This window comes from Puntigrus tetrazona, unplaced genomic scaffold, assembly GCF_018831695.1.
Source record: "Puntigrus tetrazona isolate hp1 unplaced genomic scaffold, ASM1883169v1 S000000151, whole genome shotgun sequence".
Taxonomy (NCBI): Eukaryota; Metazoa; Chordata; class Actinopteri; order Cypriniformes; family Cyprinidae; genus Puntigrus; species Puntigrus tetrazona.
In genome coordinates this window covers 307,501-322,500 of record NW_025047827.1, presented here as the reverse complement: position 1 = coordinate 322,500, position 15,000 = coordinate 307,501, and the positions used below count along the sequence as shown (strand labels likewise).

The 15,000-nt window shown below is 34.2% G+C and overlaps 2 protein-coding genes across 2 annotated transcripts in view; one reads left to right on the top strand and one right to left on the bottom strand.

The window, feature by feature from the left end:
* hspb12 (heat shock protein, alpha-crystallin-related, b12) overlaps window positions 1-3,093 on the top strand; it is a 4,333-nt gene extending 1,240 nt beyond the window's left edge. Inside the window, exons 2-4 of the mRNA XM_043230469.1 lie at window positions 861-962; window positions 1,454-1,596; window positions 2,546-3,093. Of these exons, the coding sequence (XP_043086404.1) occupies window positions 861-962; window positions 1,454-1,596; window positions 2,546-2,716 (416 nt within the window). The 3' untranslated portion in view covers window positions 2,717-3,093. The remainder of the gene's footprint in view (window positions 1-860; window positions 963-1,453; window positions 1,597-2,545) is intronic.
* Window positions 3,094-8,646: 5,553 nt separating this feature from the next.
* Window positions 8,647-15,000, bottom strand: part of clcn2b (chloride channel, voltage-sensitive 2b) — a 63,716-nt gene continuing 57,362 nt past the window's right edge. The window contains exons 22-25 of the mRNA XM_043230447.1: window positions 12,538-12,576; window positions 12,167-12,269; window positions 10,784-10,872; window positions 8,647-9,829 (exon numbers count right to left, since the gene is read on the bottom strand). Coding sequence (XP_043086382.1) covers window positions 9,623-9,829; window positions 10,784-10,872; window positions 12,167-12,269; window positions 12,538-12,576 — 438 coding nt within the window. The 3' untranslated portion in view covers window positions 8,647-9,622. The remainder of the gene's footprint in view (window positions 9,830-10,783; window positions 10,873-12,166; window positions 12,270-12,537; window positions 12,577-15,000) is intronic.

Here is a 15,000-nt window from a genome sequence, read left to right as displayed (position 1 = left end):
GCTAGACATCAAGTGTCCCTAACTACATAAAACCCCATCCGTGACAGAACGGAGAAAAAAAAAATCCTTGGGAGATGCCAGGCTGAGTTGGTGATCGGATCTCCTCTGAACGGACGACCAGCACTAAACTTACAGTTACACTTTGGGATGAGTTTAGATTTGAATAATAAAAGCGTATTAGTGGATTATGTGTATGCCATGTTAAAGAGATGCATCTTTAATCTAGACTTAAACTGACCGAGTGTGTCTGCCTCCCGAACAGTGTTAGGGAGATTGTGCTAAATAGTCGATTTTGATATTCTAGTTATTATTATCAGTTATCAAACAGCCAGAGTGTTGAGAACACAGCGCACGTTCAGGACTATAACGTGATTTATTGAGGAGTATTGAGGAGCTAAACCATTCAGGGATTAAGATTTTAAAAATGCAAGTGTATGCAGTGTAGACAGAACCAAGCTAATGTGATCTTACTTCCTAGTTCAGGTAAGGACTCTAGCTGCTGTGTTTCGGACCAGCTGAAGTTTGCAGAACAATCATCCAGTAAAGCATCACAATAACGTCTAAACTCGAGGTCATGAATGCATGAACGAACATTTCTGCATTTGACGTCGAGAGCATAGGTCGCGGTTTAGATGTGTTTTTGGGATGGAAAAACGCAGATGCTAGAAACATAGTTTTCGCAGAAAGGCTTGCCGTCAAACAGCACACCTAGGTTCCTAACCGATGAAGAAGAATTAACAGGTTACCGTGGGGACTGAGGATCTTTTGATAGGTTACCAAGGTAACCGATAACCTTTCACGGGTTTCCAAGATGACTGAGAGTCTTTAATAAGTTACCAAAGTAATCGAGTGTTTTATAGGTTACCAGGGTGATGAGGCCTCTTTTGGGGGTTACCATGGAAACCATCAGTATAGCCGAGCAGGTCAGCAGGTCGACTGGAGCCTCGGCGACAACATACAGGGTAAGTTCACAAAGATCCCGGATTTAATGGTGTGTAATTATAGAGGAAAAAATGAGCAAATATCAAGCTGTTGACGGAACTAAATCCAGTAAATGAGACCCTGGTGACGACCATTTCTTCAAAACTGCTTTCATGCGAACGTCGTTTCAGATGTTCCTCCGCGAATGAGTGCGATCGAGAGCTGGGATCAATAAAGAATTTGATCCGAAAGCTGGAGATTTGAGTTTTCTCCCCAGCGAGTCTGGACAGCTTATTTCCTGCCAGCATGGCCTCCAGAAACGATGTTATTAATATCTAAACATGCATTATGTCTAGAGCTTTCTTTTGTTCCAGCTTCGCGCATTTGTGTGTGTCAACACTTGTGTGTAAGATTGATAAAAAACTGATTTCTATGCTGACTGAAGAGTCGTTTTACACGTAGTACCGTATGAGATTAAGTGGACGGCAGGCCCAGATACAGGCTGCGTTTGTTTCTCATTTCTCCGTTTCAGCCGGCGGCGGCTCCGGTCCCGGGGTGGGCGTGGTCAAGGCCATGGGCGACAGCTACTTCCTGTCTGCAGACGTGAGCGGGTTCGAGCCTTATGAAGTGGTGCTGCTGGCCTACAATCAGTGTGTGGTGATTCACGCCGAGAAGGTGTGTGTGTGTGTGTGTGTCTCATGAGATATATTTAGTACAACACACTAAATATATTTGCTGCCATTTTTGGAATATCTATATAAGCTACATGATATTAGATATTCTGAATATTAGATATACAGTGAATATACTCACTAAATTTATGATTTATATATATATATATATATATATATATATATATATATATATATATATATATATATATATATGTGCATTATCATTGAGATACTATTATAGTTTTTATGAATATTTTGAATTAAGTTTCATTTGTAAGAAAACATAAAATGAAACTAAACATTTTCTTTGACAATTTTATTATTATTATTATTTTTGTAGGTCATGATAAAATTTTGTCTGCTTTCAGAAAACATGAAATATAAATTCAAAGCAATTCAAAGTCATCTTTTTAATGCCAAATGTTTTTTCTAGTACACACTTGTAAAAGAGTTAAGAGACCGTTTCATTGCAGATCTGTAGACATTTCTAATTATCTTGATATTTTTGCTCGTTTATGACATTTTATTTTCAGATATGCATTTGTTTTGAAAGAATTCGTCAACAATGCATTCGACTGACCAAAAGTGATAGTAAAGTTATTTATAGTTACAAAATGTCGTTGCTATTGCCCATAAATGCTGTTCTATTGAACTCTATTCATCTGTGAATCCTGAAAAACTAAATGTGTCACAGTTTCCACGAAAATATTGTGTGGTTTTCAGAAAGTGTTGATCAGTAAATCAGTATATTATTCTGATTTCTGAAGATCACGTGACACTGAGGACTGGAGTAATGATGCTGAAAATCACAGAAATTAATTACACTTTAACTCACATTCACAGAGAAAACAGCTGATATAAATTCTAAAAATATTTCCCTATTTTTTCCTGTATTTGCATCAAATAAGCGCAGCTTTGGTGAGCAGAAAAACCTGTTTCTCTGGTTTCAGACGGGCGCTGATGGGACAGTTGCGGGCCGCTTTACCCATAAGTCTGTGCTGCCAGCAGACATGGACCCGTTATCAGTGAGCAGCTCTCTGACCTCAGACAGGACGCTCATCATCAGCATCAGACGCAGAACGCCCTCTTCTTCTGCTCTCCAGCTCACCTCTGACCTCTGACCTCCGACCTCCCAGGAGCACTCCAGTCGCTATGAATTGATTGATTTAAAAAATAATGTTTTGTCCCTTTTTGTCCCATTTCTGATGTTTGATTCTCACCTCATTTTATTGTCTGTACTGTATATTTATATGTATTGAATGCCACGCCTGTTCATGGCATCCAATAAATACCTAAATAAATAAAATCTAAATTCATTCAATGTTTTGAAAACCTTTCAAAATTATATTCGTTTTGGTCTAAATGAAAACGCAGGTCTTGATAAATTCGTTTCTGATTAAGCATGAATTAAATTCTATTTATTCCACTGGAGTTCAATGCTGATAATTCTCAGATTATATGTTTGTATAAATTTCATATGTATTGTGATGTATTCAAATAAACCTCATGAATACTGAAAATACTACAAATGATTTTTGCAACTGTTTCTGGTGTGGTTTATTTTCATAGTTTGACTTATTTTTTGAGTATTTTGTCATTTTTCTAGCATAAATATCAAAGAAATAACTCAAGCTACATTTACTTAAAATCAAGACAATGCATCTTATTTTATTTTTAGGAAATAAAATAAATAAAAAAATTTTAAAATATTTTTAGAAATATTTTTCTTCTCATGTAAATGGATATTGATTCAATAACATTTACATATTTGTAAAATAAGACAAAAATACCGAGGAAGGTTTTTTATTTAATGAGTTTTCGCTTAAAACAACAAAATAATATTTTAAAGTGCGTTTAGAAAATTAATCTTGGTCTCTCATCGACTCTAAAGTTGATTTTTCCGACCCCACTGACATATTTTTTAACACGACTCTAAATCTTATTATTTTGCACCTAAAGCAAATCATGCTTTTATTTCAAGAACGCTTATTTGTGACGGAAAACAAGATATACTACTTTTTTTTGGATATTTACTCGGCTTTATTTCCCCAAGAGATTCAATGTAAAACAATTTTGACAGATTAAAATTGCTTGTAAATTTCTAGCATAACCCACTCATTTTTAAAAACAAGCAGCGGGTAATATGGACTTTAACATGAAATTGCAAAGCAGAAAACTGACGCAATCTTGACTTCTTTTATGGTGTAATTAGCAGAAGTTCTCATGGCAGATCTTGAGATGGACAGATGGTTTGTATTCCTCCGAGAATGAAGTGACTCTCGGCTCCAACTCACTCTGGGCTTTATACTTACCCGAGTGACAGCCAATCAGAACGAAGCAGCCACGACCAATCAGAAGCCAGCTTCACAAAACCACTACAGAAATCCACGGCCAGAACACGTGACGTTTATCAAATAAGTTATATGTTATATCAGTGTCCAAAAGGTTTGCAAAATATATTTTGCATCGTTTTTTACACAAATTTGTTGAGAAACATGCATATTTATGTGTATTGAAAGCTAATAAAAAAAAAAATTTAAAAAAATTAAATTTAAGCCATTTTTTAGTAATCGAGAGAATTTAATTAAAATTGTATATGGTGATATATTCCCATAAATTAAAAAAAATATTGTAAAATCTCATTAACATTTTATTGTTTTTCTATTTCTTAAATATTACATTTTACATGATGATTTGTTTTTTAAATTTTAAATATATTTTACATATTATTTAGTTGACATTTACTCAACGAGAAGCTGCCGATAAGACACTATATGGTTTCAGCAGAAAAATAATAAGTTTTATTCTTTTTTTGTCCAGAATGTGACTAATAGCATCCATACTGAAAACATGCATTCTTTAAATTAAGAAAAAAAAATTAATTAAAATAAAATTATCTTGTTTTGTTGAGTTTATTTTTCTGTCTACATACGTTTATATTTATACCGTAAAAAAAAGGACTCGTTTTCTTAAAAATAATCTCCACATACAGTCATAGATAGTTTTAATTCTGGTTAAAAACAAACAAATGTTATTGCACAAATACATTATCCTCCAATGACTGAAAACAGCAACAATCATATCAAAAATAAAATCACGGTTGATCTACTTTGTTGATCACATGTAAGATTGTTAATAAATATGATTCTCAGAACAACATTCTAATACGTGAAATGAAGTGGACCACAACATATTTAATAAAGCAGTCGTGATTTTGCTCTTTTGGTCCATTCGGAGTGTATCTTACAGTATTAATAAAGTCACTTCAGAGATGATACTGGCACCATTTTTGGACACAAAACACAAAACATTCTCTGAGATGCAATTAAAACGTTCCCACAACGTTTGCTCAACGTTTCAAGACGAGAAAGCATCACATGTTCCTAAGCGGACATTGTCTGAAGAAGTCCAAAAAGACTTGCATTAAATGGAAGGACAAACACAAGAACGAACAAACGGCAAAAAGAAGAAAATACTTAAGTTAATATGATATTTTAAATATATTAAAATCTGTAAATCTACATGAATCAACAAAAAATAAGCCTCTTCTCCACCGGCGAACAGATTAAAGCTTATTGGTCAAATCTGTCAGTTAAGAATCAGAATTAAATAAATTCATTTCGGTTCCAATTAAAACGATCAGCTGATGAAAGGAAACGCTCATAAAAATCACAACAAACATTTACAACAGTGAACAAAATTCTCTCAGGATTTCGCTTTTGTTCTATTCGGCTGTTGTTCGTGGAAATACGTTTGCAGATGAATCTCACAAAACCTGTCCAGACCACGACTGTGTCAATATTTCACCACAAACTCAAAAGAGAGAGACACGAAATCATATTTAGCCTAAAATGTGCAACCAAAAATGATTTGTGTTTGTTTAAGCATGTATGGTTGCTTTTGTTATTTTTTTCGTTATTCTCAGTAATGATTTTAATGTAAAATGAAATTACATAATAATAATAATAATAATAATAATAATAATAATAACAACATTAATAGTCATTAATTAATCTCATATATGTAAAATAAAAAAAAACATATATACACAATTATTTTTATATATATATATATATATATATATATATATATATATATATATATATATATATATATATAATTACAAAAATATAAATATATAAAATTAATCTCATATATGTAAAATAAAAAATAATTGTGTGCATATATTTTTATATTTATATATAATTTTTATTTATATATATATATATATAGTTTTTAGTTTTTATTTATTTATATATATATATATATATATATATATATATATATATAATTACAAAAATATAAATATATAAAATTAATCTCATATATGTAAAATAAAAAAATACATATCTATCTATCTATCTATATATATATATATATATATATATATATATATATATATATATACACACACACACTTTATATATATATTTTAATAGATTTTTATTTATATTATATTTTTAAATTATATATATATATATATATATATATATATATATATATATATATATATATATATATATATATATATATATATATATATATATATATATATATAATTATATTTAGTCTGCAGAAAATGCATCCCACTTTTAGGACCATTAAGTAATTTTTTTTTTACTTTACAATTATATAAATACAATGTTTAATACACAATAGCTGTATGTTGTTTTTGTATTTTTCATTATTCTCAATGATTTTCCTTTGCAATCTCATCACAAAAACATACAAACGAACAAAAAAATACTACGGTCACAAAAGTGGCGTTTAAATACTAGAATTAAATAGTTTTTTTGGTAATGAGAATTCAAAGGGAAAAAAAAATCGCCATTAAGCATAACAAAAAAAGTACAAAATATAAAAAATATATACATCACATACACGTAAGTAAAACGTCCAAAAACATTACTGTAATAATAATTTAGAGACAAGTATTAAATAAAAAGAAGCTCAAAATAGATGGGTTTAAATATGAGCAGGATGAGTTCTCGACAAGTTTTGTGAAATTCATCATCGGTCGTCAAAAACGTTTCTACAAAACGCAAAGTTTCTGCCAAAGACCCAACAACAAAGAGAAAGAAAGAGACAGAACGAGAGATTTTACTGTCGATGTGTTTTTTTTTTCCTGCGGTTTCATGTCCAAGTGCTTTACCCATCACATTCTCCTCGATCGATGGAAACCAATGGGAAGGACTGACCTTTGACCCCCCTCCCAAAAAAATAAGATAAAATATATATATAAATGAGTGGTTACGTCTAAGCCAACGTGTTTAATTTGTCCAAAAGCTCACCGTTGATTTGCTCACAATCTGAGTTTTGTCAGTTCAGATGCTGTTGACTCTGATTGATTTCACCAAACCGTCTTCAGTGCAAACGCGCAAAAAAACCCCAAAACGCGCCAAATCTTTCAAAGAGGCACGTTAGTGTCGTTTTCCAACAGAGAAAGCAATAAAAAGTGCACATCCTTACATAAGAGTCTGCGTGGGCGAGACCCGCTCCGTCTGACATTGACCAGATAACATACGAGGGGCTTGGCTTCAAACGGCGACTGAATCTCGTGAGTCTGAGAGAGAGGAAAAGTCTGAAAGAGTTTGGAAAAACACACTGCGGTAAAAAGAAAAAAAATCACTCCCACTCCGTCTCATTCTCTCCATCGCTCTGTTCTCTCTGCCACCTACTGAGTACGCCTACAGATACTGCTTTATATAGAGGAGAATCTAATGCCCACCCGCGAAAAAAACACACGGATGAAGAGCTCAGGGAAGAATTGTGAGGGGAGAAAAACTGACAGAAATAAAGAAGTGGCGAGAGAAAGCGTCATGACTGCAAAAAGTCCATTGCAAATAAAAAGTCGTAACTGCAGGAAAAAGTCATAGTTGCGAGAATGAAAGGCAAAGTTGCGGGAAAAAAAAGTCGCGATTGCGAAAAAAGTCGATTGTGAGAATCGTCAGAATTGCGGAAAAAGCTATAAATGCAAGATGAAGTCATACTTGCGAAAAAAAGTCAGGATTGCGAGAAAAGGGTCATAATTGCAAAAAAAATTGCGTGTCAGAATTGCGAAAAAAAGCCATAAATGCAAGATGAAGTCATATTTGCGAAAAAAAGTCAGGATTGCGAGAAAAGGGTCATAATTGCGAAAAAAGTGTCAGAATTGCGAAAAAAAATGTAAGCCTAAATGCAAGATGAGATGAAGTCATATTTGAATGAAAAAAACATAAATGCAGAGATCAGTCAGGATTGCGAGAAAAGGGTCATAATTGCGTGAAAAAAAAAAAAAATTGTCAGAATTGCGAAAAAAACATAAATGCAAGATGAAGTCATACTTGCGAAAAAAGTCAGGATTGCGAGAAAAGGGACATAATTGCGAAAAAAGTGTTAGAATTGCGAAAAAAGCCATAAATGCAAGATGAAGTCATATTTGTGAAAAAAGTCAGGATTGCGAGAAAGGGTCATAATTGCGAAAAAGTGCGAAAAAAACATCAGAATCATACTTGCGAAAAAAAGTCAGGATTAAGCCATAAATGCAAAATAAAAAAAAAAACCATAAATGCAAGATGAAGTCATATTTGCGAAAAAAGTCAGGATCGCGAGAAAAGGGTCATAATTGCGAAAAAAGTGTCAGAATTGCGAAAAAAGCCATAAATGCAAGATGAAGTCATATTTGTGAAAAAGTCAGGATTATGAAAAGGGTCATAATTATGTAAAAACGTCATAAATTGCGAAAAAACATAAATGCAAGATGTCATATTGCGAAAAAAGTCAGGATTGCGAGACAGAATTTGCGAAAAAACCATAAATGCAAGATGAAGTCATATTTGCGAAAAAAGTCAGGATTGCGAGAAAAGGGTCATAATTGCGAAAAAATTGTCAGAATTGCGAAAAAAGCCATAAATGCAAGATGAAGTCATATTTGCGAAAAAAGTCAGGATCGCGAGAAAAGGGTCATAATTGCAAAAAGTGTCATCAAATTTGCGAAAAGGGACATAATTGCGAAAAAAAAAAAGCCATAAATGCAAGATGAAGTCATATTTAAAAAGTCAGGATCGCGAAAAAATTCAGGATCGCGAGAAAAGGGTCATAATTGCGAAAAAAGTGTCAGAATTGCGAAAAAAAACATAAATGCACAAAGAAAAGTTATAGCCGTGAAAAAAAAGTCAACTGCAAAAAGTCATTTGTGAGAAGCGCCATAATTTCAAGGAGAAAGCAATTACGAAAAAGTTGTAATTGCGATAAAAAGTCCAATTGTGTGAAGTCGCCATAATTGCGAAAAAAAGGGCAACTGCCAGAAGAAAATACGTTGAGAAGAAAAGTCATTCAAAACAAAAAGTCGCAACTGTGGAAAGAGTTAGCTGCGAGAGTCGAAATTGCAGAAAAAATATATTGCAAATAAAAAGTCCTATGTGCGAAGAAAGTTGGTTGCAAAAATAAATTTATATTTGTGAAAAGAAAAGTCTTGATTACAATTGTCATAATTGCGAAAAATTAATTATGAAAGTCAACATTGTAGTTAATTGCCAGAAGAAAAGTCATAATTGCGACAAAAAGTTATAATTGTGAAAATAGTTCTAATTCTCAATTGCGAGAAAAATCGTAGTTATGAGATAAAGACGAGCGAGAAAAGTCAAGGGCTAGAAAGACAATCACGAGAAAAAAAAAATTTAGTTGCAATGCAAAAGTGTAGCTAGAAAAGTCAAAATAACAAGAAAAGGAAGATCACAAGAAACTGTGATAAAAAGAAAACAATTGTGAGAATTGTTCAGAATAGCGAGAAAAAAGTCCATAGTGAGGAGAAAAGGCGTAACTGCAAGAAAAAAAAATGTCGTAAGTGCGAGAAAAAAAGAAAGAACTGAGATTCCCCCAATATATAAAAACCACAAACGGATCTTGTGCTTCACGTTTCTAGCGAAAAAAGGGAACGGTGGCCGACGTCAAAGATGAAAGCATCAGACACACACACACATAAACGCACGCATACGCAGAGAGTCCCTGATTCTCCAGAAGGGAGGTGGATGGCGAGGGTTTTTGGGTCACTGCGACTTCTCGTCCGAGTCGGAGGCGTTGGGCTGGTGTTCTCGAGGAATGCTGATGCTGGTGTGACGGTCCCAGAGTTTGTGGAGCTCGGTGGCTTCGCTTTCGCTGCTGGTGCCGCTGGTGCCGCTGTCTCTGAAGCTCGCCAGCGGCGGACGAACCTTCACGCCTTTCACCGTCATCGAGCCCTCGATGGCTTTACGCAACTACAAAACATGTCAGAGTTGTGACTAAACAAAATTGTTGCAAGATATAAAGTGTGTTTAAATTAGAATTTGCGACTGCGACTTTATATCGCGCAATTCTTTCAAGGCTTTATTTTTCGCAATTGCGTTTTTTCCGCAATTGCGCGTTTTTCGGAATTGCATTTTTTTCCGCAATTGCGTGTTTTCCACAATTGCGTGTTTTTCGCAATTGTGCTTTTTTCCGCAATTGCGCGTTTTTCGCAATTGCACGTTTTTCTCTAAACGTTTATCGCACAAACTTGCGGTTGGGAGAAAGTCAGAATTGTGAGAGAAAAGGGTATTTTTGCATTGCGTTTATTTAGCGGCGGAAATGGCTAAAATTCTTTAGAATTGCGATGTAAAAATTTTTATTTCAATAAAAACAATTGTGAAAAAAGCCAATTGCAAGAAAAAAAGTAATTACTGCGAAACTATGAACTCAGAACATTATAATCATTTTAATACGGAAAATATGATAAATATGTGAGAAATGTATTAATTTATTTTTCTTTATGTAGATTTGCCATTTCAATCATAAACATCGTGAATATAATACATGAATGCATATATGCATTAATGTACATGTAAATTTTTTTTTTTAATTATATAAAAGGTCAGAATTGTGAGAAAAAAAAGTATATTTTTTATTCAATCGATTCCATAAAACTGAGAAATAAATAATTCATAATTCAATTGTGAAAAAGTCATAAAAGCTATAAAAAAGGTCATAATTTAAAAATGTTAAAATCAGAAATGCAAGAATGTATTTTTATTTTTAATTGCAAGAAAAAAGTCATAATGGTGAGATATAAATATGTCCTATATATATATATGTATATATATGTCTAGTAGTTATGCAATTACTTGTGTGGCAAAAATACGCTTCAGTAAAAAAAATGCTGGATCATGTGACTGAAGGTCACGGCCATCTCTCACCTCTCTCAGAGAAACTACTCCTATAAGTCTCCCGATGCTGGTGACGTAAGCGTGATCCAAACCCAGCAGAGAGAAGATGGTGTGAGTCTGGCAGAGAACGACAACAGTATAAGATACATACATTTCTGAATAATTATAATAATAACGCCAGGGCTTTCGTGCACCAGAAACATTCAAACGTTGTTTATCATGACACTGTGTAACACTGGAAGAGGAAAAGGCTTAATTAAGATACATTCTGACCACACACACACACACACACACACACACAATCAATCAGTGAGTGTGTGCATAGAGAGATAATGAGTGCGCATACAAGTGTAGGAGAAGGATAGCTGGACTGCATTGAACACATTCACACTGTGAGTGTGTGTGTGTGTGTGTGTGTGTGTGTGTGTGTGTGTGTGTGTGTGTGTGTACCACTGCAGAGCGGGTCTTAATGAAGACTTCTGTGCTCTTGCCACAAGAGAGTTTGCTAATGCAGACAATAAATCTAGTGTCAGCATATAGGTATGTGTGTGTGTGTGTGTGTGTGTATACACAGAGCTTCCATTTGTATAAATCCTAACCTTATACACTCACACTCTCTCACACACATGCACATACATACACACACACACACAGACACACACACACACACACACACACACACACACACACACACACACACACACACACTCGCTCTCTCTCTCTTACACATGCATGTACACACACACACACTCACTTGCTTGCCCATACACACGTTCACTCACACACACTTACGCTCACACACTCACTTACACTCACTCAGTCAGTCACTCTCACACACACACACTCTCACTCACACACACACTCACTCACTCGCTTGCCCACACACACATTCACTCACACACACTTGCGCTCACACTCTCACTTGCTCTCACTCACACACACACACACACACACACACACACACACACACACACGCTTGCTTGCTCGCTCACTCACTCACTCACACTCACACTCTCACACACACTCTCACACACACTCACACACTCTCACACTCACACTCACACTCTCACACACACTCTCACACACACACACACACTCACACACTCACACTCACACACACACACTCACACACACTCTCACACTCTCTCACACACACTCACACTCTCACACACACTCACACTCTCTCACACACACTCACACACTCACACACACTCACACTCTCACACACACACACACACACTCTCACACACACTCTCACACACACACACACTCACACACACTCACACTCACACACACTCACACACACACTCACACACTCACACACACTCACACTCACACACACACACTCACACACTCACACTCACACACACACTCACACACACTCACACACTCACACACACACACACACACACTTGTGCAGTGAAGTGCGCTCCACCAGCTGGAAGGGGGCGGGGTCAATCTTGCAGCTGTTGAAGTTCACCTGCTCGTCAAGCTGTTGCTCCTCCCACTCCTCAATCTGCATTCATTGTAATTACATCACTTACTTTCCAAATATATATTTACGCTACGTTTATACATTACACATTACACATACGCAAAATATAAGAATATGAATACATAAATGTGACTATTTCAGAAATATATACTGTATGTGTGTGCATTTATATACGCATAACACACACAAATACATTATGCAAATAAAAACGTTTATTTTGGATTAATTAACAGTTAGCCAGCGCTGATATTATGAGAGGTTTTCACTATTACAGCCGCAGTGTCCTCACCTCGCCAAGAGTCATGTCATCCTCTGCATCTGGATCCTCCTGAAACACACACACACACACACACACACACACACACACACACACACACACACACACACTCAGATGAAGTGCTTCCCAGTAACAATTACGATTACAAGCCTGAATACAAAAACCCTGCTTCCAGAAACCTACCGGCTAATAAAAATCTACAGCATTCTGTCCGTTTCAGGTGTGAATGTGTTTGGGTGTAGTATCTGTGTGTGTTGATGGTTTGTAATGCTAATATGTCGTCTGATCAATATCTCTGAGAGCCGCTTTGGCAGTCGACAGATTAGAGTTCCTCTTCCTCCCTCTTCATCTCTCTCATGCTAAATTTAATCGATGAGATCAGCCTGCAGTTGCACTTTTCTCTCTCTCTCTCTCTCACACACACACACACGCATACACACACACACACACACACACACACACACACACACACACACACACACACACGCACACACACACGCACACACACACACACACACACACACACACACACACACACACACACACACGCACACACACACACACACACACACACGCACACACGCACGCAGATATTGGCGTATAAATCTTTGCAGCACTCTCTACGCATTAATAAAACATCCATCCATTAGCGCTGGTTTCTGTAGAAATGTGAGCGTAATGTAATGAGCAGGCTGAAGGCCCGCGGGTCTCGCTCTTTTACCACGGTAAAACCACTTACTGCTCAACTACCTGAGAGACCAAGCCGTGCTCATTTTTCCTGTTGTTTTGCACCGAAATGACTGGAAAACTTTGCACGACTTTCTCTGATTTGAGTATTTTTACAACAACAACAAAAAAAGGTCAATCAAAGCAGCAAGAACCATATAATGTTAACTAACAAGGTTAACAAAAAATAAAAATGTTTAAATCGATAAAATAAACGAAAATTATTATTATTATTTTTAAAATAATTTTAAGTCATTTTTAAAGTAATTTTTAATTTTAAAGTAATTTTTAATTTTAAAAGTAATTTTTAATTTTAAATTATAGAAGAACCATATAATGTTAACTAACAAAGTTAACAAAAATAAAAATGTTTAAATCAATAAAATAAATTAAAATTATTATAATTATTTTTAAATAATTTTTAAGTAATTTTTAATTTTAAAGTAATTTTTAATTTTTAAAAGTAATTTTTAATTTTAAATTATAGAAAGTGGAAAAACTTTTTTAAGTATATTTTTAAACATACAAAAAATCAGGAAGCAAAGTAGCATATAACCATATTAATTAATGTAGTTAATTAATGTTAACAAATGGATCCCTATTGTAAAATTTTAATTTAATTAAATAAATTAAATACTATAATTAATAAATTATTAATTAATTAATTAAATACTATAATTAATTAATGAAAACAATTTTATCTTAAGTATAAAATATAAGTTACTTTTGAAAAAGTTGGTAAAAATATTTATTTCTAAACTTTCTGTAATTTTTAACAGCAAATTCAAGCAATTAAATTTAAAATGTAAAATAATAGAGAGAAAGCCATGCGATTCGTTGCTGTTTTGCACGGTCCACTTCCATAACAGGTGCAATATAACATTTTTAAATCTACATAATTTAATCATTTTGATACAAATTTCTGTTTCTGTCGCAGGACTGTGATGAACGTTCAGGCTCCTCATTATGCAGCAGTTACGCTGTTCTTAATATACGTTCATCATGCAACGAAGTACGCGAATGTATCTCCGTAGCAACCGTGTGACATCATCCCTGACACGCTAGCTTGAGAAATACGAGCACAGACAGTCTGGATTCATTTACACGAGATGTGGGTCATTCAGCGCCGCTGGAAATAAACATCATTCACACAGAAGCCTAGAAAAACGCTTTACAGTAACATTAGCTGCACTATTCATTCATCTTTGCATAACACCTCATTTTTAGCTCATATCCATTAAATAACATTCATTTTTTACTTTTAATGATATCAAGTCGTTTTTTTTACATAGTGCTTCGTGCAACTATAACTTTAAAACAATACAAAATCATACAAAACAACAATTTCATAGCAGCTTTACATTCATAAACGGGAAAAAAACTGTGAGATGAGTTCAATTTCAGCTGTAAATAAAAACTACATTATTTCATTTTATGTTAAATGTTAATGTAAAAATGTATTAGTAAATGTTTAAACTAATATTAGCAAATGCTGTAGTATTTTTCACTGTTAATGTTAACTAATGTAGTTGTCGAATATAAACGAATGGAAACTTTAAATATGATATACGTGATATATAAAAGTCAATATTAATGCATAATTATTTTAATTTAATTTTGGGAATTATGACACTGCTCTGTAAAAGAGAGACCTATAGTACATCTAAGAATATAACATTCAACTTAAAATGACTAAATGAATGTATAGACTTTTTTAAATTAACATCTAATAAAGACTTTTTTACTTAA